Source organism: Alexandromys fortis, unplaced genomic scaffold (genome assembly GCF_014885135.2).
Source record: "Alexandromys fortis isolate MF-2015 unplaced genomic scaffold, M_Fortis_MF-2015_v1.1 scaffold_25, whole genome shotgun sequence".
NCBI lineage: Eukaryota > Metazoa > Chordata > Mammalia > Rodentia > Cricetidae > Alexandromys > Alexandromys fortis.
This window is the reverse complement of record NW_026067904.1, coordinates 1735425-1758192: the sequence shown is the minus strand read 5'-3', so window position 1 is coordinate 1758192 and position 22768 is coordinate 1735425. Positions and strand designations below refer to the sequence as shown.

The 22768-nt window shown below is 41.0% G+C and overlaps 1 protein-coding gene across 10 annotated transcripts in view; it reads left to right on the top strand.

Annotated features, from left to right (window-relative positions):
* Apc (APC regulator of WNT signaling pathway) overlaps nucleotides 1-22179 on the top strand; it is a 92363-nt gene extending 70184 nt beyond the window's left edge. For 4 of the 10 annotated variants that reach the window (XM_050134953.1, XM_050134951.1, XM_050134952.1 and 1 more), the window contains 8 exons: nucleotides 526-904; nucleotides 2524-2619; nucleotides 4026-4079; nucleotides 7545-7684; nucleotides 8333-8410; nucleotides 9065-9181; nucleotides 10848-11062; nucleotides 12170-22179. In XM_050134953.1, coding sequence (XP_049990910.1) covers nucleotides 526-904; nucleotides 2524-2619; nucleotides 4026-4079; nucleotides 7545-7684; nucleotides 8333-8410; nucleotides 9065-9181; nucleotides 10848-11062; nucleotides 12170-18734 — 7644 coding nt within the window. In that variant the 3' untranslated portion in view covers nucleotides 18735-22179. The remainder of the gene's footprint in view (nucleotides 1-525; nucleotides 905-2523; nucleotides 2620-4025; nucleotides 4080-7544; nucleotides 7685-8332; nucleotides 8411-9064; nucleotides 9182-10847; nucleotides 11063-12169) is intronic. The other 6 variants (XM_050134958.1, XM_050134957.1, XM_050134961.1 and 3 more) reach the window with 3 other exon arrangements.
* Nucleotides 22180-22768: the final 589 nt, after the last annotated feature.

Here is a 22768-nt window from a genome sequence, read left to right as displayed (position 1 = left end):
AGATCATATAAGTTTAAATGTTGTAATTATAAGCCTGATGAAATGTAATGATTGCAGAGAATTAGAATTTAGTAGATTATAATTGCTGCAAAATGTTTTCTGTTGCTTAGAAGTAAAATAAAGTTTTAAATTATATAAAGAATTTAATAAACACATTCCAGAAAGAGAGAGAGAGAGAGAGAGAAAGAAAGAGAGAGAGAGAATGAGAATGAATGGGTATGTGAGAAAAAGAAACAATTATTTTCATTCATGTAACAGTTAGCTTTAGCTGATGCAGGCATGTAGCAATTTCAGTACTGTAAGAACCTATTTTTTTCAGCAGTCTGCAATATTATCACTTAGTCACATAAATCAATTGTGTATGTTATTTTGAAATAGCACTCATCACTTCATCCAGAAGTTTTTTTATTTAATTTTGTTTTAATTTTTAATGAATTTAGTAAATAATCCCATTCATCACTTCATTAGATCTGGCTTTTGGGTATCAATGTCATAATTTTGTTTCTAAACTCATTTGGCCCACAGGTGGAAATGGTGTATTCATTGTTGTCAATGCTTGGTACCCATGATAAGGACGATATGTCACGAACTTTGCTAGCTATGTCTAGCTCCCAAGACAGCTGTATATCCATGCGGCAGTCTGGATGTCTTCCTCTCCTCATCCAGCTTTTACATGGCAATGACAAAGACTCTGTATTGTTGGGAAATTCCCGGGGCAGTAAAGAGGCTCGGGCCAGGGCCAGTGCAGCTCTCCACAACATCATTCACTCACAGCCTGACGACAAGAGAGGCAGGCGTGAAATCCGAGTCCTTCATCTTTTGGAACAGATACGAGCTTACTGTGAAACCTGTTGGGAGTGGCAGGAAGCCCATGAACAAGGCATGGACCAGGACAAAAATCCAAGTATGTTGTCTGTAGTGTACATCACATTGCATGTTCCAAAGCATATGTAAGTTACAGGTAGAAACTCGTTGTAGTTAGTATGCTGTCTTTATGAATAAAAAGGATTTGTATTAGCTAGCTATTGCTGCTAACACATTAAAGGCTTAAATCTGCATTTCCTAAAACTTTTTAGCGAAGGAAAATGTTATATGCACTACTGAGCAATCAGAACAAGCAAATCAGTTGTTAGGGTGATCTGTCTGGGCAGGCGTTCCCTTCCTCCCTCACTGCTTTATTGCTTCCCCAAAACTGAGTACAGTTAAAGAGGACAGCTTTTCCCAGAAGAGGAGGACCATCATTCAGGCAGGGTATATGAGTAGCAGCAGTCCCTGCTAGAACCTCCAGGCAAGCTTTCAAGAACAAGCCAAAAGACACTTGTAATTAAAACTTAAAGCTAGCTGCTTTGATGGCTCATGTGTGTAATCTCAGCATTTGAGAGATGGAGACAAGAGGGTCAGGAGTTCAAGGTCTTCTTGGACTGTACAGAGTTCAGAGTCAGCCTTTGTCATGGGACCCTGTTTCAAGGAACCACAAAAAGAAAAAAATTCTTGGTAGAGCTAAAATCAATGTGAGATGTGAGCAGCTAGGTTGCCCTTTGGATGGAGCTCAGGAAAGTTATTTTTACGTAATTTCCTTCAGTTTTTAGCAACCCAGCCATAGTCTTCTACATTGTACATCGCATACACTGGACACACTCTACCTGCTGTTTCTTGGTCCTCACAGCAGCCTTTATGGAGTAGGAGAAAAGGAAAGGTGTATCGTCTCCATTTGTAAACGAAATTGATGTTTAAGCTAAAAACACTTGCGTATGTCCTTGAACCTATATAGCAGAATTTTCCTAAGCTTAATATAAGGATTATTTCAAATCTTAAGAATGTATAAGGCAAGGAGCAAGGATGATTTTTTTTTTTTAATTCACTTAGGGAGACTTGGAGTGAGAGGTGAGAGCCAATAGACACTTTGTTAGAGAACATTCCTTTCTTGATGGGGGAGGAGTGCCCACAGTTATTTAACAAGTCATATTATTGCTTCTGAAAAAATAGTTTAAAAATACTTTGTGTCAAATATTGACTTGAGACCTTGCATATAATTTTAAAGATGTAAGTGCATTTTACACTTTATTTCAGATACCCTTTTCTTTATATTTGTATTATGTATCTGTCTGTATAGGAAACTTTCTGCTAGGTATCACATTTGTATGCGACCATGTGCTTTTAATCCATAGCCATCATAGTTGTTTACACTGAAATTAGAAACAAAATCCAACAGTATTATACCAAAGTGTGTTTAGTTTTTCATGTAGTCATCATTTAAAATGATTACACATATGAGCTATAGCAAAACCTATGGGAGACCCAGTCTGACAGGCGTGGTTACAGCAGGCAAGTGAACATGCTGTGGAACCGGAAGCCCTTGGCACAGTCGTGTTCCACTACTGTGGTGTTTGTTCATCATTCAGCAAATACTTGCTGATCTGCCAACCTTAGGGACATATTAATAACCCCGGCACATTTTAGAAGTATAATAGCATCTCTTCTATAATAACAAAATATTATGGCTTAGGTAAATTTATTTTTCAGTGCCAGCTCCTGTGGAACATCAAATCTGTCCTGCTGTGTGTGTTCTCATGAAGCTTTCATTTGATGAAGAGCATAGACATGCGATGAATGAACTTGGTAAGACAAAAAGGTTTCCTAATGCCACAAGTAAATGCTGCTGAATCTTTAAAACAACTGTAGAAATTCATCATTGGAATAAATACAGATGATAAGTTGATAAAATGTAAGGCTACTAACTTCCATCCATATAGGAAAAAAGGAAAAACCACTGTACCCTGGTCTCCATGGGAGAATGGGTCCTGAATCATAGAAATGTCTACCTTCTTATAAACCAACTTCAGTTTTTAAAATCTTAACTAAAGTTTGGGAAAATTACTAAGTGGACCACCCCTGTCCCTTTTGCCCAGAGAGATCCTGTGTCACCTCTGATGAAGAGGAATTATTTGAATTATTTGTTAAAACATCATTGTTCTTAGCCAGTCGGTGGTGCATGTCTTTAATCCCAGCACTTGGGAGGTAGAGGCAGGTGGATCTCTAGATTAAGAACAGCCTGGTCTACATAGTGAGTTCCAGGACAGCCAGGGCTACATGGAGAAACCCTGTCTTGGTTGTGGGGGAGGGTATCAATGTTCTTGCAATCTGTCCGTGACTTTAGATGAACACCAGGAAGAAGAGTTATTAGGATTTTAATTTATCTTAATGGTTATCAGTATTTTACTGGTTTTTCTTGAAACTAGCATATGTAGAAAGATATGTTCCAATTGAAGTTAGAAATATTGCATTAATTTTGGAGAAATAACTCCCTTTTATACATATTATCACATCCTCTAAACCCTTTGTGACCACTGAGTACCCATTTTTTTCATGTAACAGTTTCTTTAATTTCTAGATTTATTTTACACGTATGTTTATAAAGCATGTTGTGCTGAGCCATCACATGTAAGGTAAACTGGATTTCTGTAGTCATGCCACATGCAAGAACCATACACTGAGTTTCTGTCTTGGCATAGCTGTGCCCATGCTTTTGTGCTATTTTTGTTACATTCCATTCCAGCCCCTGCATTGTATTCTTAGCACCCTGTCATTGTTATTCATCATTTACTATAAAAGTGGTACAGTTGTGAGACTCTTGACTACAAATGCACTGCAGAACGTGAGTGCTGTCTCCTTCAGAGTCATCACTTAGGAGAACTCTGTGCTCCGTGGCTTGAGGCCTGCTCTCCAGCCGTGCTTTTCTTCCCACAGGCCCATCTGGTCTTCTTTCCAGTGTCCTGTGAAACTTCATTTAATCTTATGGGTTTTCCCATTTCAGTACAATCTCAGCATTTATAACTTTTTTCCTAATGCCAATAATTATGAAAAGGCGTAAAACTAACAACAGGAAAACACAGTTTTAAGATATTGCAAAGATTTTTCTATAAATGTTCATATGTTCCAATGAACTATAGACTAGGACTGACACATTAATTATCTGAATTTCAGAATAAAACTTAGACTCAGTATTTGTTCCTCTTCTTCTTCAGGTAGGAAGGCTACCCGGGGCATTTCACCACAGGAGCTAGGTCAGGGGCTCTCAGGTGAGGAGCAGGAGGGGCTCTGGGGTGTGACTGTGGGGACATAGCCACAGGGTTACCTTCCTCTCACTCCTCGCCTTCAGATTTGCACTGGGGCAAAAGAAGAGTTAAGGTCTCTGTGTCACAGGCAGGGAGTATAAGATAGCAGAGGATCTAGCCGTAAGGACTAGGGAAAGTGTCAGCCCCAGTCAGATGAGGACAACTCTTAGGCCTAGTCATGAGCACTGTTACGTGTAGTATGTGACGATCTGCCTGCCCAAGAAAATTTGATAGACACTGGAATTTTCAAATGATTAAGATATCCATGGCTCCCAGTAAAAACATGATTTATTTACATTAATATTTCACAGCACTTCTAGATCATAACAGCACAGGCGCTTGCCAGGCCAGATAGAGTTTCCAGCCCATAGCAAACAGACTCCCCAGAGTAGGACCCCAGGAATTAAACATAGTCTGAGTGATGCTTGTGGTTGTCAAATTGGGGTATCAATCTACAGAATATTGATGTGGACCCCAATACTTACTCTAGAAGAGAATATCTCAGGCTAATGATGGCTGTCTAAGCTATATGATAAAAAAAAATTCTGTACTTTTAAAAATTAAATGTCCTATTATCTTGTTTTAATGTAACTGCGAGTCTATTCAATATCACTTGAAGCAATTGGCTCTTCCTTGCTCTTCCTTGTCTGTAAGGCAATTGAACGTCCTATCATTTAATAATAAGCTCATTCTAGACCTCTGCAGAGACACTGTCAGTAGTGAGCCCATCCAGACACCAGTGCAGGAGGGTATATTCACTTCTGCATTGAGACATACTCATTCTTCTGCTGGCTATGAATTTGCATCATATTTCAGTGAATCTTTTTTAGTTTTAACCTGTGAATTATATCTTTGCCTCAGAATTCACTGATTTTTTTCTTTTTACTTGCCTAAAATTATAAAGGGATCTCTTTTATCTTCCAAGTTTTACTAATTTTTTTCAATCAGTTATAGTCTTTATAGAATTGTTGACATACAGTATATCTTTAATTTTTGTTTAAAATCAAATCCTAAAATTGATATTTTTGGATAGGAGTTCCCTGACAATTGAAGGCCTTCATAGCACCTTCTATAGACCATTTTATCTTTCTTAGGAAATAATACAGATACTACACTAGGCAAGACTTCATGCAAAAATAGAGCATAGTGTGTTTTACCTTGGTACTGAGACCCTGCTTCACAGTACTCTACATCGGCATCCAGTGCCAGAGTCTTCAGGTCTTTAGTGACTCCCTAGTATCTTGTATCAAAATATCGGTTATGTTGCTGTCTCCTTCTTCTTTACTCGACTCTACAAAATACTAGCCTTCATTGGAGCCTGGCCTTAGGCTCTCCTTCTCTGTCCTTGTGCTCCATCTTTTACTGTGTTAGTCACTATTCAGCCAGTGTTCTCTGATTCACGTGTCAATCTAACTTTTCCCTCCCAAGTTTTATGTGTGTTAGGCAAACACTCTACCACCAAACCCTTTGGATATGTTTTCATTCTACTTACCTGGCATCTTCCTTTATATGGTAGTCTAGACACTTCCAACTGAACTCTCACAAATGGAAAATGTTACCTTCATCCCAAAATCTGTCTCTTCCGGATTTCCTTCTGGCATTCTAATAAACCACTTGCTCAAATCAAAATCTTAGGAAAATCATCCGTGACTGCATTGGTATCTCCTATGTTTAGTAAAGGAGCACTTTAATCCTAATTCTTGAGTATATCTCAAGCCAGGCATGGTGGCACACACCAAGTGCTTGGGAAGCAGATGAAGGTTTATCTCTGAGTTCAAGGCTGGTCTAATCTACGTAGGGAGTTCCTTCCAAATCTATCAGAATGCATAGTGAGACCATGTCTCAAAAACAACAGCAGTGTGTGTGTGTGTGTGTGTGTGTGTGTGTGTGTGTGTGTGTTTGCTATTTCTCATTGTGAAGCGAGGCACCATTGTCTCTCTGGTTCTACATATTTTGTACTACTTCCAGTCATAAGCCATTTTGCACTTGCACTCATACTTTATTTATAATGTCCTCTTCCTAACATCCTGATCTGCTCATTGTTGTGGCTTCAGTTGGTGGCCTCCTCCTTGTTGGGCCCTTTTACACACACTGTTTATCCTACCTAGACTAATTCTTTCTCTTCCTTGCTCTGCCCTTGTTAGATACTGTCATCCATTAGACTTCACCTTAAACTTGGTTTCTCAGACCTTTCCGTGGGGCCTTCTCCACTGTAGATCTGGGTGCTGCACACCACTCATAAGTTTTGTGAAGACAGTGACTGGATTTGCTTCACTCACTACTTAACCCATTATTGCAAATAGATGGAGGGAAATCTTCATAAATATGGTTTAGATTTTCTTTATACAAATTGATTTGCTTGCCAGTGTTCAGAGAATTGCCTGTCATCTCTTCTTGTCATAAAGATCTGCATGAATCCTCCTGTAATTAAGATACCTTATCTTACAGTTTTAAGCTCAACATTGAACTTCATTTTGTGGGTCTACAAATTCTTCTGCTGATCTTTTCATGTTCTTCATAAAATGTTAGTGCGCTGGTCTTTCAGGTTAGCAACCTGCTGAGACCTACAAGCTCATTTTTTTTAAATGCCTGAGCAACCTTCTTTAAAAGACCATACCCCAAGTCCTGTGGTGCTTGCTGCTCAACCACCCTTTAATAGTCCATGTGCTTTTTACCTCCCTTTTGTTCTTGTCCTCACCGTTTCACTTCACTTTTTTTATAGCTCGTTCCTTTGTTGTCTTCCCATTTCCTCCCCTTTTATGTTTCTCCTTTCCTTCCTAGTGTTGGCCATTGTGAGCATTACTGAGCATACCTGCTAGTTGAGTATTAGGAAGGAGGAAAATACTGAGTCCTGGTATGGATGATATGTTGTAGTAGCCACGGGAAGTAAGATTATTTTGTAAAGAAACTTTATAGTTGGTTGAATAGATTGTTCTTTATATGAAATAAGTTTTACTTAATGCACAATTTCATTTAAAAGTTTCATTATTCTGAAGGATACTTATTTGACACTTCAAAAAAAGCATTAGGCCACAGGAAATGACAATGGAAAGTAGTTTTAAAGCCCTTACACTAGCAATAAGTTAATTTTTCTGTTAGGCTTAGGAAGACCCATGTTATAGCAGATAGCCTCCATTGTTGCCAAGGTACAGTGTATGTCAGTGAGCAGAAAACAGTGGTGGTGTCATTCAGTAAAGCTAGAGGCTGGAGGGTGGAGACACTGGCAGGAAGTGGAATCGTGTCGGTTGTACTTTATATTACACAGAGATTGTTTATAGCAGTTTTGTGGCTTTTTCATTTTAAAGGGAAATTTATTTAAATCATATAGTCTCATTCTTTGAGATTTTCCCCTGGTTTTTAAGCTGCCAAATTATACCACTTTATTTGATTCTAGATTATTATGTTTTTCCTTTTACCCTTGTTAATTAGGGGGACTGCAGGCCATTGCAGAGTTGTTACAGGTGGACTGTGAGATGTATGGGCTTACTAATGACCACTACAGTATTACTTTAAGACGGTATGCTGGAATGGCTTTGACAAACTTGACCTTTGGAGATGTTGCCAACAAGGTATGTCTTTTTATAAGATTTACTTCTTAAGGTAACTCAATTACGAGTCAATTTATTTTCATAAAAACAACTTTTTGAACTAAAGAAGCAAAGAATTTCTTCTGAGTTTTTGGTGTCTCCCACCCCACCCCACCCCAGTTGAGCAATGGCTGATAAAAGTCCTTCCTCACTGCTGCACACCCCAGCTTAGTAGGTTGTCTTTTGCCTAAACAAAGCAAAAGTGCACCTGACGTTAGACTGCTGTGCTGAATTTACATAGCTGCTCCAGCAGCATTGCTCCTGGTACTGGGCATGTAGCAAAAAATGGTGGTTCATCCACCTAGACAGTGCAGACCAGCAGTACTGGAGGAAAGAATAATTACCAAAGCACTGTTCCAGGAGAAAGCATAAGCTACCACTACAGACAGCACAGCACCATGCTCTGCCTTATTGTTTCTCGGGGCTTTTTTTGGCTTTTCCAGTTAGGTAAAAGATAGATAACAGAAATGGGAGGCATCTGTCTTCCATCTAGGTAGTTTTGTTCTGGGTCTTGTATAGGTAAAATAACATTTATGATTTAAGTAAGAACCAGCTTTGAAATTCAGTAGCTAGAAAGAAGCCAGCTGAGGCCGTCTCACTAACGATGCTGCTCCGCGTCTCCCTTTGCAGGCTACGCTGTGTTCTATGAAAGGCTGCATGAGAGCACTCGTGGCCCAGCTGAAATCTGAAAGTGAAGACTTACAGCAGGTACTGCTTAGAATTTCTAGTGTTTTCCTGGATAGTAACGGTTAATGTACTGATTTATATTAAACTTTGGCTCAGTATTTAGTGGTTTACGTTAAAGTATGGTTCCATTAACGCTAAAGTAAAGGAAAATATTTATGTTGAACTAATTCCTTTTGACATCCTCGTAACATATATGAGAAATTTGCTATAGGCAGAAAATTCCTATTTTTATTATTGTAATCAATCATATTTAAATTATTGGTTTTCATTTATGACCTTTCGAGACATGCAAATGCCATGCTTTGATAATGTAGCTGGAGCATTCCTAATCCTAAATGTGAAACTATTTGTATGCTGCTTACATGACACCACGTGTGGAAAATCTGTGTTGTGGAACTGTTCAGTGCACTAAGTTATTAAAATACTACATAAAGTTGCCTTTGGGTTAAACGTGTACAGTACATATATATGGAGTGTAATCTTATACCCAGGGAATGTCACATGTACTAATATTCATAAAGCCAATTTTAAAATCAAAACACGTTGCCAAGCTTTTTAGATAAGATGTATTTAACTTGTAATAGATTCCTATTCTTACCTCTGGCATTAGAAACAAAAAGGTAACTAGTATGACTCATTTTGTATGCAAATTATTCTAAACCTGATTATTTACAGGTTATTGCAAGTGTTTTGAGGAATTTGTCTTGGCGAGCAGATGTAAATAGCAAAAAGACATTGCGAGAAGTTGGAAGTGTGAAAGCATTGATGGAATGTGCTTTGGAAGTTAAAAAGGTAACTTTTAAATGTTCAGTACTGCACTAGGTGATCCACCTGCCTCTGCCTGCCTAGTGCTGGATTAAAGGTGTAAACCACCAGAGAGACCCTGTCTGAAACAAGGAGGGAGGCAAGACCCAACATCAGAGGCTGTCCTCCTTGACTTGCACATGGTGGCGTGACACACCTATTCTCTCACAGCTCACACAGACACTTGTGTATTCACCATACACAGGTACATGCAGCCTTGTTTAAATGTATGTAGGTTCTGTAGAAAGATACTGCTAAACAGGTAATTAGCCACTACATGCTGAAAAGGGTACAGGACATCATTCGTTGTTAAACTACAGTGAGATGCTATTATGCATACCATACTGAATTAATGTTAAAAAGTAAGCCACATGTCAAGGTAGTTGAGCCACTGGAGGCATTCTGTACTATTGTTGGGAATGTGAAAGTGTGTGTGAGCGCTTAGGGAAACATTTGGATAGGATTTATGTTAAACATACACCTTCCAAACTACCCAGCCATTCTATTCTTTAACATTTTCCTACAGGAACAAAAACTAATGTCAGACTCTAAGTAAAATAATTCAGACTGTGTTCAGAACCTAGTTTTTGTTTCTGGTGTTTTCTCTCTACATTGTCTATATTATCCTCCTACAATATTGTCCCCTTTATGAGGTATTTATATTAAATTCAGACTGCTATAGCCTTTTTTTTTTAGAGTACTGTATTGCATCTGTATTGTCTGAAGTGCTTCTTGTCCTAATAGGAACAAATACATTTCTAATGAAGATTCCTTGATGGTATCATAAAAAAAAAAACACTGACTCTGGAATGTGACAAATTATGACCAGACACATTAATTGTGTATCAAAGTGTATCTGTGGCAGTTACATTTTTTTATATTAGGGAGCTTGGGCATTTTCATAATAACTTTGTTTCTTCAGGAATTTTAAGAATTTGTACATATTCTAGTACTTTTCAGAAGTTACATTATTTTTAACCAACAGCATATGAATACATATATTTGTTTTTAATACAAATAGAATATTACATAACCTTCTCTGCAGTGTGTTGCCACTTAGTACTTAGATATCCTTCCATATACATACACAGTATATGAAGGTGTTACAGTATATGAAGGTGTTTTAATTGAGTTTCTGTTATCCTCCTGATATTATTTTGTGATAGTGAATACAATTAGTGAATATCAATTCTGCTTCATATTCTGGGTTCATTAAAGATATATCTAACGTCTAAACACTTGGAACAAAGGTCACTGCTATAATACTGTATAAGGGGCTTGAGAGATGGCTCAGAGGTTACAAGCACTGGCTGCGCTTCCAGAGGTCCTGAGTTCAATTCCCAGCAACCACATGGTGGCTCACAACCATCTGTACTGAGATCTGGCGCCCTCCTCTGGCATGCGGACATACATCAAGGCAGAATGTAATCATAAAAAAAAAAAAAAAAAAAAAAAAGAGTGAGGCCTTCTTGGCCACTCTTTAAAAAAAAATACTGTATAATAGGAACAGTGCTGACCTAGATTTCATTTGGCGTGCACGAAAGTGTTTGTAAATGAGAAGTTCCTGATTTACTAGTGAGGAATGTGCAGGAAGGAGACAAAAAGAGAAAGGATTCTAACATATGGATGCATACTCTGTTTCCATCATTAATAGGAATCAACCCTCAAAAGTGTCTTGAGTGCCTTATGGAATCTGTCCGCACACTGCACTGAGAATAAAGCTGACATCTGTGCCGTGGACGGGGCACTTGCATTTTTGGTTGGCACTCTCACTTACCGAAGCCAGACAAATACGCTAGCCATCATTGAAAGTGGAGGTGGGATATTACGAAATGTGTCCAGCTTGATAGCTACAAATGAAGACCACAGGTATATACTAAGTTTTATATTACTTTTAAATGGGTTGTTATAGTTTATTTTCTTTAAAAAGACCTAATTGTAAAATATTTTTGGCACTATGAAAGCTTTAAGCAAGATGTCCTTATTGCAGTGTGAAGATAATTACATCTCCAAGTATAACTCATTTGCATGTTTTTGCTAGTAAAGTTTGAAGTATCTTATAGAAATTTACAAATAAATAAATGGTAGTTGAGAAGCACAGCCTACCTGTAAAAATATGAATAAAAATCAGAATATTTTTAGTTCTTTTGTGCCTGTTTAGATAATGTAAAGGAATATAAAACTAATTTTTAAGCAAAGAAAAAACTGCTGAGTATGATCTAGGAAGTATAAAGGCTTTCACAATTTTCTAATGGTGTCTTCACCTCAGTCTTCAGATTGCTTAGTCATGAACTGTTCATCATGTCTACTAATCTGTGGAGCTTCAGAAGTCACTTCAGGTTAGGGCAGCGTGCTGTCCTGTAAGTGTTACATTTTCATAGTGCATATCATGTTCTTTTTAGTGTGCCAACAACCACATACAAAGGACATGGCACTTTCACAGGTACAGAGATCATTCTAGAAAGTAAGCTTGCTATTCTAGAAGCATGTGTGCTCCCTGACTACGTAAAGATCTATCAATCACCTGTCTTCTGCTTCCAAGATTCCTCAGTATTCAACATGGTTGCTTCACCATAAATTAAATTGCCACAGTCCCTGTTTAATTTAGATTTCATAATGTGTTTGTAGTTCTTCAGTTAGGAAACGTACTGTGTGAATGGAGAAAATGTATTTGTTCAAAAATAATTCTTTTTCTCATGTAGTGGATCAGAGTAGAATACAGAGTAAATGAAACCTAACATTCACTTTTCCTACTTCTGGTCTGACAGATGGATACTTTAAAACAGTAAATATTAAATGAACCAAGAGAACAAAAGGAGAGGTGGCTAGGTGGAGTTGACAAGAGAGCTGAGAGACTCATACTGTGCTGGCTGTGTTTAATAGTCAGCTCAGCGTTTACAGTTGCTTTCTGTCCCTTTATTTGTTGCCACTAACCACATTTCCCCCTAAATCTTATGTGTTCTTGTTTTAATTCAGGCAAATCCTAAGAGAGAACAATTGCCTACAGACTTTATTACAGCACTTGAAATCTCACAGCTTGACAATAGTCAGTAATGCTTGTGGAACTCTGTGGAATCTCTCAGCAAGAAATCCTAAAGACCAGGAAGCTTTATGGGACATGGGGGCAGTGAGCATGCTCAAGAACCTCATTCATTCAAAGCACAAAATGATTGCTATGGGAAGTGCTGCAGCTTTAAGGAACCTCATGGCAAACAGACCTGCAAAGTATAAGGATGCCAATATTATGTCTCCTGGGTCAAGTTTGCCATCTCTTCATGTTAGGAAGCAAAAGGCCCTAGAAGCAGAGTTAGATGCTCAGCATTTATCAGAAACCTTTGACAATATTGACAACTTAAGTCCCAAGGCATCTCATCGTAGCAAGCAGAGACACAAGCCAAATCTTTATGGTGACTATGTTTTTGACACCAATCGACATGATGATAATAGGGCAGACAATTTTAATACTGGGAACATGACTGTTCTTTCACCATATTTAAATACTACAGTATTGCCCAGCTCTTCTTCAAGGGGAAGTTTAGACAGTTCTCGTTCTGAAAAAGACAGAAGTTTAGAGAGAGAGCGAGGTATTGGCCTCAGCACTTACCATTCAACAACAGAAAATCCAGGAACCTCTTCGAAACGAGGTTTGCAGATCTCTAGCACTGCAGCCCAGATTGCCAAAGTTATGGAAGAAGTATCAGCCATTCATACCTCCCAGGAAGACAGGAGTTCCGGCTCTACCACCGAATTCCACTGTGTGCCGGATGAGAGGAATGCAGCACGGAGAAGCTCTGCTTCCCATACACATTCAAACACATACAGCTTCACTAAGTCGGAAAATTCAAATAGGACATGCTCTATGCCTTATGCCAAAGTGGAGTATAAGAGATCTTCCAATGACAGTTTAAACAGTGTCAACAGTAGTGATGGCTACGGTAAAAGAGGTCAGATGAAGCCCTCCGTCGAGTCCTATTCTGAAGATGATGAAAGTAAGTTTTGCAGTTATGGTCAGTATCCAGCTGACCTAGCCCATAAGATACATAGTGCAAATCATATGGATGATAATGATGGAGAACTGGACACACCAATAAATTACAGTCTTAAATATTCAGATGAGCAGTTGAACTCTGGAAGGCAGAGTCCCTCACAGAATGAAAGATGGGCAAGACCGAAGCATGTAATAGAAGATGAGATAAAGCAGAACGAGCAAAGACAGCCCAGAAGCCAAAACTCCAGTTATCCTGTCTATCCTGAGAACACGGATGATAAACACCTCAAGTTCCAACCACATTTTGGACAACAGGAATGTGTTTCCCCATATAGGTCTAGGGGAACCAGTGGGTCAGAAACAAATCGAATGGGTTCTAGTCATGCAATTAATCAAAATGTAAACCAGTCTTTGTGTCAGGAAGATGACTATGAAGATGACAAGCCTACCAACTACAGTGAGCGTTATTCAGAGGAAGAACAACATGAAGAAGGGGAGAGACCAACAAACTATAGTATAAAATATAACGAAGAAAAACATCATGTGGATCAGCCTATTGACTATAGTTTAAAATACGCCACTGACATCTCTTCCTCCCAGAAACCATCGTTTCCATTCTCTAAGAACTCATCAGCACAAAGCACCAAAACTGAACATCTCTCTCCAAGCAGCGAGAACACATCCACACCCTCATCTAATGCCAAAAGGCAGAATCAGCTACATCCAAGTTCAGCACAGAGAAATGGTCAGGCTCAAAAAGGGAACACTTGCAAAGTCCCCTCCATCAACCAAGAAACTATGCAGACTTACTGTGTAGAAGACACCCCCATTTGTTTCTCAAGGTGCAGTTCCTTATCATCCCTGTCATCAGCTGAAGATGAAATAGGATGTGGTCCGACAACACAGCAGGCAGATTCTGCTAACACTCTGCAGATAGCAGAGATAAAGGAGGACGATGGAACTCCATCAGCTGAAGATCCTGCGAGCGAAGTTCCAGCAGTGTCCCAGAGCGCCAGAACCAAACCTAGCCGACTCCAGGCTTCTGGCTTATCTTCAGAATCAACCAGGCATAAGGCTGTTGAATTTTCTTCAGGGGCCAAGTCTCCCTCCAAAAGTGGTGCTCAGACGCCCAAAAGTCCCCCCGAACATTACGTCCAGGAGACCCCACTTGTGTTCAGCCGCTGCACTTCTGTCAGCTCACTTGACAGTTTTGAGAGTCGCTCCATTGCTAGCTCTGTTCAGAGTGAGCCTTGCAGTGGAATGGTGAGTGGCATTATCAGTCCCAGTGACCTTCCAGATAGCCCTGGCCAGACCATGCCACCAAGCAGAAGCAAAACCCCTCCTCCTCCTCCCCAGACAGTCCAGACCAAGAGAGAGGTGCCAAAAACGAAAGCACCTGCCGCGGAGAAGAGGGAGAGTGGCCCTAAGCAGACCGCTGTGAATGCTGCAGTCCAGAGGGTCCAGGTCCTTCCGGATGCTGATACTTTACTGCACTTTGCCACAGAAAGTACTCCAGATGGGTTTTCCTGTTCATCCAGCCTGAGCGCGCTGAGCCTCGATGAGCCTTTTATACAGAAGGACGTGGAATTAAGAATAATGCCCCCAGTTCAGGAAAACGACAACGGGAATGAAACCGAGCCAGAGCAGCCTGAAGAGTCCAGTGAAAATCAGGAGAAAGAGGTAGAAAATCCTGATTCTGAAAAGGACCTATTAGATGATTCAGATGACGACGATATTGAAATATTAGAAGAGTGCATTATCTCAGCCATGCCAACAAAGTCATCACGCAAAGCCAAAAAGCTAGCCCAGACTGCTTCAAAATTACCTCCACCTGTGGCAAGGAAGCCAAGTCAGCTGCCTGTGTACAAACTTCTGCCATCACAAAACAGACTGCAGACACAAAAGCATGTTAGCTTCACACCAGGAGATGATATGCCCCGCGTGTACTGTGTAGAAGGGACACCTATAAACTTTTCCACGGCGACATCTCTAAGTGATCTGACAATAGAATCCCCTCCAAATGAGTTGGCTGCTGGTGACGGAATTAGAGCAGGTACACAGTCAGGCGAATTTGAAAAACGAGATACTATTCCTACAGAGGGCAGATGTTCAGATGAAGCTCAGAGGGGGAACATCTCATCTGTAGTTAAGCCAGGCCTGGATGACACTAAAGCAGAGGAAGGAGATATTCTTGCAGAATGTATCAATTCTGCTATGCCCAAAGGAAAAAGCCACAAGCCTTTCCGAGTGAAAAAGATAATGGACCAGGTCCAACAAGCATCAGTGACTTCATCTGGAACTAACAAAAATCAATTAGACACTAAGAAAAAGAAGCCGACTTCACCAGTAAAGCCCATGCCACAAAATACAGAATATAGAACACAAATGAGGAAGAATACAGACTCAAAAATTAACGTAAATGCTGAAGAAACTTTCTCAGACAGCAAAGACTCAAAGAAACAGAGCTTGAAAAACACCCCCAAGGACTTCAGTGAGAAGCTGCCGAACAACGAAGACAGAGTCCGCGGAAGCTTTGCCTTTGATTCACCGCATCCTTACACCCCTATTGAAGGAACTCCTTACTGCTTTTCACGAAATGATTCTTTGAGCTCTCTAGATTTTGATGATGACGATGTTGACCTGTCCAGGGAAAAGGCTGAGTTAAGAAAGGGGAAAGAAAATAAGGATTCAGAAGCCAAAGGTATCTGCCACACAGAACCAACCTCAAGCCAACAGTCAGCTAGTAAGTCACAAGCTAATACAAAACATTCAGTAAACAGGGGACAGTCCAAACCAGGGCTTCAGAAACAACCCACTTTCCCCCAGGCCTCCAAAGACTTGCCAGATAGGGGGGCAGCAACGGATGAAAAATTGCAGAATTTTGCTATTGAAAATACTCCAGTTTGCTTTTCTCGAAATTCCTCTCTGAGTTCCCTTAGTGACATTGACCAAGAAAACAACAATAACAAAGAAAATGAACCAATCAAAGAAGCTGAACCTGCTAATGCACAGGGGGAACCAAGTAAGCCTCAGGCATCTGGGTATGCGCCCAAGTCATTTCATGTTGAGGACACCCCTGTCTGCTTCTCAAGAAACAGTTCTCTCAGCTCTCTGAGCATCGATTCTGAAGATGACCTGTTGCAGGAGTGCATCAGTTCTGCAATGCCGAAAAAGAAAAGACCTTCAAGACTCAAGGGTGATAGTGGAAAGCAGAGTCCCAGAAACATGGGAGGCATATTAGCTGAAGATCTGACCCTTGACTTGAAAGATATACAGAGGCCAGATTCAGAACACGGCTTATCTCCTGATTCAGAGAATTTTGACTGGAAAGCTATTCAAGAAGGTGCGAACTCCATAGTGAGTAGTTTGCACCAGGCTGCTGCTGCTGCGTGTTTATCTCGACAGGCTTCGTCCGATTCAGATTCCATCCTCTCGCTCAAGTCAGGCATTTCCCTGGGCTCACCCTTTCATCTCACACCTGATCAAGAGGAAAAACCCTTCACAAGTAATAAAGGCCCACGAATTCTCAAACCGGGGGAGAAAAGCACATTAGAAGCAAAAAAGATAGAATCTGAAAATAAAGGAATCAAAGGTGGGAAAAAGGTTTATAAAAGTTTGATTACTGGAAAGATTCGATCTAATTCAGAAATTTCCAGCCAAATGAAACAGCCCCTCCCGACAAACATGCCCTCAATCTCAAGAGGCAGGACCATGATTCACATCCCTGGGGTTCGGAATAGCTCCTCCAGTACAAGTCCTGTTTCTAAAAAGGGCCCACCCCTCAAGACTCCAGCCACCAAAAGCCCTAGTGAAGCTCCGGCAGCCACCACTTCTCCTAGAGGAACCAAGCCATCAGTAAAATCAGAGCTGAGCCCTATTACCAGGCAGACTTCCCAAATTAGTGGGTCAAATAAGGGGCCTTCAAGATCAGGATCTAGAGACTCCACTCCCTCAAGGCCTACACAGCAACCATTAAGTAGGCCACTGCAGTCTCCAGGGCGAAACTCGATCTCCCCTGGTAGAAATGGAATAAGCCCTCCTAACAAACTGTCTCAGCTGCCCAGAACATCGTCTCCAAGCACTGCTTCAACCAAGTCCTCGGGCTCTGGGAAAATGTCCTATACATCCCCTGGCAGACAGATGAGCCAACAAAACCTTACCAAACAAGCAGGCTTACCCAAGAATGCCAGTAGTATCCCGAGAAGCGAGTCCGCGTCTAAAGGGCTGAACCAGATGAGCAACGGCAATGGATCCAATAAGAAGGTAGAACTTTCTAGAATGTCTTCAACTAAGTCAAGTGGAAGTGAGTCAGATAGATCAGAAAGGCCTGCGCTAGTACGCCAGTCTACTTTCATCAAAGAAGCCCCAAGCCCGACCCTAAGGAGGAAACTGGAGGAATCTGCCTCGTTTGAATCCCTTTCTCCATCTTCTAGACCAGATTCTCCCACCAGGTCCCAGGCACAGACCCCAGTTTTAAGTCCCTCCCTTCCTGATATGTCTCTGAGCACACATCCGTCTGTTCAGGCTGGTGGATGGCGAAAGCTCCCGCCTAATCTCAGCCCCACTATTGAGTATAGTGATGGAAGACCAGGAAAGCGCCACGATATCACACGCTCCCATTCCGAAAGTCCTTCCAGACTGCCAATCAACCGGGCAGGAACCTGGAAGCGAGAGCACAGCAAACACTCCTCATCCCTCCCTCGAGTGAGCACTTGGAGAAGAACTGGAAGCTCATCTTCTATTCTTTCCGCCTCATCAGAGTCCAGTGAAAAAGCAAAGAGTGAGGATGAAAAGCATGTGAACTCCGTGCCAGGACCCAGACAAGCGAAAGAGAACCAGGTACCCACAAAGGGCACGTGGAGGAAAATCAAAGAAAGTGAAATATCTCCCACAAACATGGTTTCTCAGACCGCTTCCTCAGGTGCTGCCCATGGTGCTGAATCAAAGACTCTGATTTACCAGATGGCACCTGCTGTTTCTAAAACAGAGGACGTTTGGGTGAGAATTGAAGACTGTCCCATTAACAACCCTCGGTCTGGAAGGTCTCCCACAGGTAACACCCCTCCAGTGATTGACAGTGTTTCAGAAAAGGGAAATCCAAGCATTAAAGACGCAAAAGACAGCCAGGGAAAGCAGAGTGTGAGCAGCCACAGTCCTGTGCTCACCGTGGGCCTGGAGAACCGCCTGAACTCCTTTATTCAGGTGGACGCCCCAGAGCAGAAGGGAACGGAGGCAAAGCCTGGACAGAGCAGCTCTGTGCCTGCAGCAGAGCCCAGTGAGACGTGTGTGGTCGAGCGCACCCCTTTCAGTTCAAGCAGCTCCAGCAAACACAGCTCACCTAGTGGGACTGTTGCTGCCCGAGTGTCGCCTTTTAATTACAACCCGAGCCCTCGGAAAAGCAGTGCAGATAGCACGTCAGCCCGGCCCTCGCAGATCCCAACGCCCGTGAGCAACAACACCAAGAAGCGGGATTCAAAGACTGACAGCACAGAATCCAGTGGAGCCCAAAGTCCTAAGCGCCATTCTGGGTCTTACCTCGTGACATCTGTTTAAAAGAGCTGGGAAGACAAACCTAGGAAAAGCTGGTTTTATCACAACTGCTGTATAGAGACTTTATTTCAAAGAAAACTTTAAAGGTTGAAAATTTTTGTAAATAGGTTTGACTCTTGTTAGAGGGGTTTTGTTCTGGAAACCATATTTGATAGTCCACTTGGTCCTCACTGGTCATTTTGGAAGGCACTCTTGTTAGGTAGGAAAGAAATGGTAAAGCCAAGTATATTTGTACAGTATGTTTCACACGTATTTAAGTGGCATCCATCCCTTCGTCCTTTAATTATCGCTTATCTTAACACTACAGATAGATGCTATATGATATATTGCTGTTATCAATCATTTCTAGATTATAAAATAAACTTACATCAGGGAGAAATTGGTATTTATGCAAAAATAGTCCTCGTGAATCCATCTAATGTCATAATTAATCATGTGGCTGTGAAATTCACAGTAATATGGTTCCCAATGGATATGTTTACCCAGCCTGCTTTGCTTTACTGCATGAATGAAGCTGATGGTTCAGTTTCAGAGGTAATGATTATTGGTTCTGTGATCACATGGTGTGCATAGGATAGCTACAGTGTAACAATTCAGATCTGTGTAACTGTAAAACATTGAATGGAACTATTTTACCTGAACTAGATTTTATCGAAAGTAGGTAGGATTTTTGCTATGCTGTAACTGTTGTATATTCTGGTATTTGAGGTAAAATGGCTGCTCTTTTATTAATGAGACATGAGTGGTGTCTCAAACTAAATGAACATTTCAGAATAAATTATTGCTGTATGTAAACTATTACTGAAATTGGTATTTGTTTGAAGGGTCTTATTTCACGTTTGTATTAATAATTGTCAAAGGGCCTCTTTTAAAAGCTAAATGTAAAGTTTTTCTTGAGATTCTATGCATTAAGAGTAAAATTCCCTCTTACTGTAATAAAGACAATGAAGAAGATTGTTGACACTTACCCATTCCTAAAATTTATTTTTATGTACTTAGCACCTCTCAAAGCTTGATGTCCCTCCACTTCTTTTCTTACTACTCTGGAGTCTGATTAAAGCAAATGCCTGGAATAGCACAAGACGAGGACAGATCGGCCCACATAGAATAATAGCTCCTTTTCCTTGATAGGATTCATACTTGAAACATTGGTTTTTGACAGGTACCACTTGTGTCTTTCAGGCTTTACAGTGCAACTGTCTTACCCTGTCATCTCCATGTTGAAACTGGGTCTGAAATTAATGCCTGTCACCACCCTATATGTTAAAGTAGATTGTTTGTGACCAGGTATAATCAGTATTTTCTCATGCTCAAAAAATACAAGTCAGTGAAATGTCAGAGATAAATTTAATGCTGTTAGAATAAATTTTAAAGAAAGATAAAGGTGACTGCCATCAAGCCTGAAGACCCACGTGGTAAAGAGGAGAGCCAACTCCCTGAAGCTACCCCCTGACCTCCACACACCTGCGCCTGCACACACAAAGCTCATAGGTTTCCAAAGGACTGCCTAGGGCCAACAGGGTGTCTCAGCAGGTGACGTGGAAGCTGCCCTCTAACTTCCACACATGCACCATAATTCAAAAGTCAAAAGGTTTCTTTAGTTCCTGCCTGTTAAGGACAATTTTGTTTTTAATGGGTACAGTGGTGAGGTGATTAGTGCCCACTTCCCATATGGCAGAGAGACTCCGTCATGAGGGAGAATACACTGATACACGTAATTAGCCAAGAGTTTCAATTTTTGTCAGACTATCTGAAGTGTGTGTTTTTTGTTTTTTGTTGTTTTTTTTTTTTTAACAATATCCCATCATGTTCTCCTGGGCTGCCGTAAGCATCAGGGATGGGAATGTAGTCATAACTGTCTTCCAGTCCTAATTTTCGTTAGAATTACTGCACGCCAATTTTTATAAGCCACTTCAAGTATTTCTGTGGAAAGATATGAGTTATTTAGTTAGAATAAATTGCTTTTTAGTACATGTCTTTAAAAATCAGTGTTCAAACTAAAAGAAGAGTTCATTCCACCTGTTGGAGACTAAAATCCCCATGGGCAGCCCTACTGGAAGGGTCTGTCTGTGTTGTCCCTTGTAGTTGTTGGGTGAAACCCTCTGGCTAGAGGTAATGGCTGTGGAAGTGAAGGGGTTTCCCCCGTTCTGCTTTGGAAAGTTCACTGGGTGGTGTCTTAACTGGTAGCAAGCCAGCTTCTGCTTTAATGGCACACTAGCCCACTGTTGGGGATCGGCTACTACTTAGCAGGCTATTCAAAGGGCAGGAGCCTATTTAGTTTGGACTACAGCAAAGAAAACCTAAGGTAGCAGTTTTCAGACAGGTAGGTGTGTTTGGGTCATCAGAAGTGTTTATTAAATCACAGCTGGGCCCCACAGTTTTAGAGGGTTGATCTGGAAAGGGTTGCAAAAACAAGTTCAGGGATGATACGTGGCCTTATGGGGTGGGGACCACAAAGAACCACTGTCCTTAGTAGCCACAGCACAGCTCTTAACACTTAAACAACTGGACCTTTAATCTGCCAAGGAAGCTCCTTGGCATGAAAGACCTGAATATTGAGTTGTCCAATTCCACAGCCTATGTCAACTCACAGTAGGGAGTAAACTCGCCAGAATAACGAACACTCAGTTCTCAATACGTCCACTGCATCTGAGGATCAGCTTGTGTTAAGGAGACAGCTCCCGTTAAAGAGCCTTACCAATATGTAGTTTGGATATGCAGTATGAGACTATGAAAAGAGAAATTGGAGATGAGAGAAAATTGGTTGTAGGTGAAAGGAAAATCACCCATTTGTGCACAGTAGCGGTGATGAACCGATGGTAAGCTTTGCAGATAACGGAGGAAGTAAGATAGGCCCTGTGGGAACCAACCAGTACTGTTTGTGCGGGCAGAATTTTCTTTATGTGTAAAATGTGGATCATATTACCACAAAGTTAATTGAAAAATGAGTTCATTGCTGAAAATGGGAGACAGTTGCCGGGGTTTCTTACAGCTAAGAAAAGAATACCAGAAATGCAAGAATTAAACTGCCCAAAGTTAAAGATGGGTTTGCGTGGTCAGATGATTAAAATCTCCCAAACAACTTTTCAAGAGTCGAGGAGGCTAACATGGAGTGTGTCTTCTTTCTCACTTTCTATTAGCCGGTTTCCCTCACATGCTGACCTTAGAATACTACTCTGTAATGTGGAAATCTATGAACTGTGACTTCTGTAAACCCACGTCATTTTCCTCCTGTTCTCTTAACTCTGGTCTACAAAAATATGTTCTGCTTTTTGTTAGGCCATTGATGCATCTTTCAAACTGTATGTTCTATATGTGTAATACTGTTCTTGGTGCTAAATATACTTTCCTCTGGTATTCAGGATAATTTTTCTCTATATTTCTGTTCACTTACTTTCTTGAAGTTACCTGATTGTTATTTTTAATTAAAAATGCTTAATGTATACTAGTGAAGGTTGCTGTTGAATATAAAAAACACTAGGAAGAAACATCTTTTGAAGGAAGTGCCAGCATTACCCGTCCATTTATTCACACTCTTGGGACCTAAACACTTTATCCCACTGATAAACCATTGAACCATGTACCCAGCCTTTCTCCTGATCATGACTGCACCTAAAGACCTATGTGGCCTGGGTTAGATAAACTAAATTGACTAGGCTAGTCAGTTTGAGATAAAAGTCACAAATTTTCTGGCCTGGTGTGGTGACACACACTTGGGGGGGCGAGTAGGAGGGTCAGGAGTTCAAGGTCATCTCTAGTTTGAGGGGGTGAAGGCCAGCCTACCTCCAGGCTCAGTGAGAGACCCTTTTCTCAAGGGGATAATGCAGTGTTAGAGTGGGATCCTGACCTCTTCCTCTGACCTCCATGTGTGCATTGGCCTGACCGCCCATGTGCACATAGACCACACACACACACACACACACACACACACACAGGTTTCGGCTGGAGAGATGTAACTGAGAGGATCTGCAGACTAAAGGCTGACTTGGGACTGTGTAACAAGCCAGGCAAGAAAGAAGGGAGCAGATTCAGGAAAG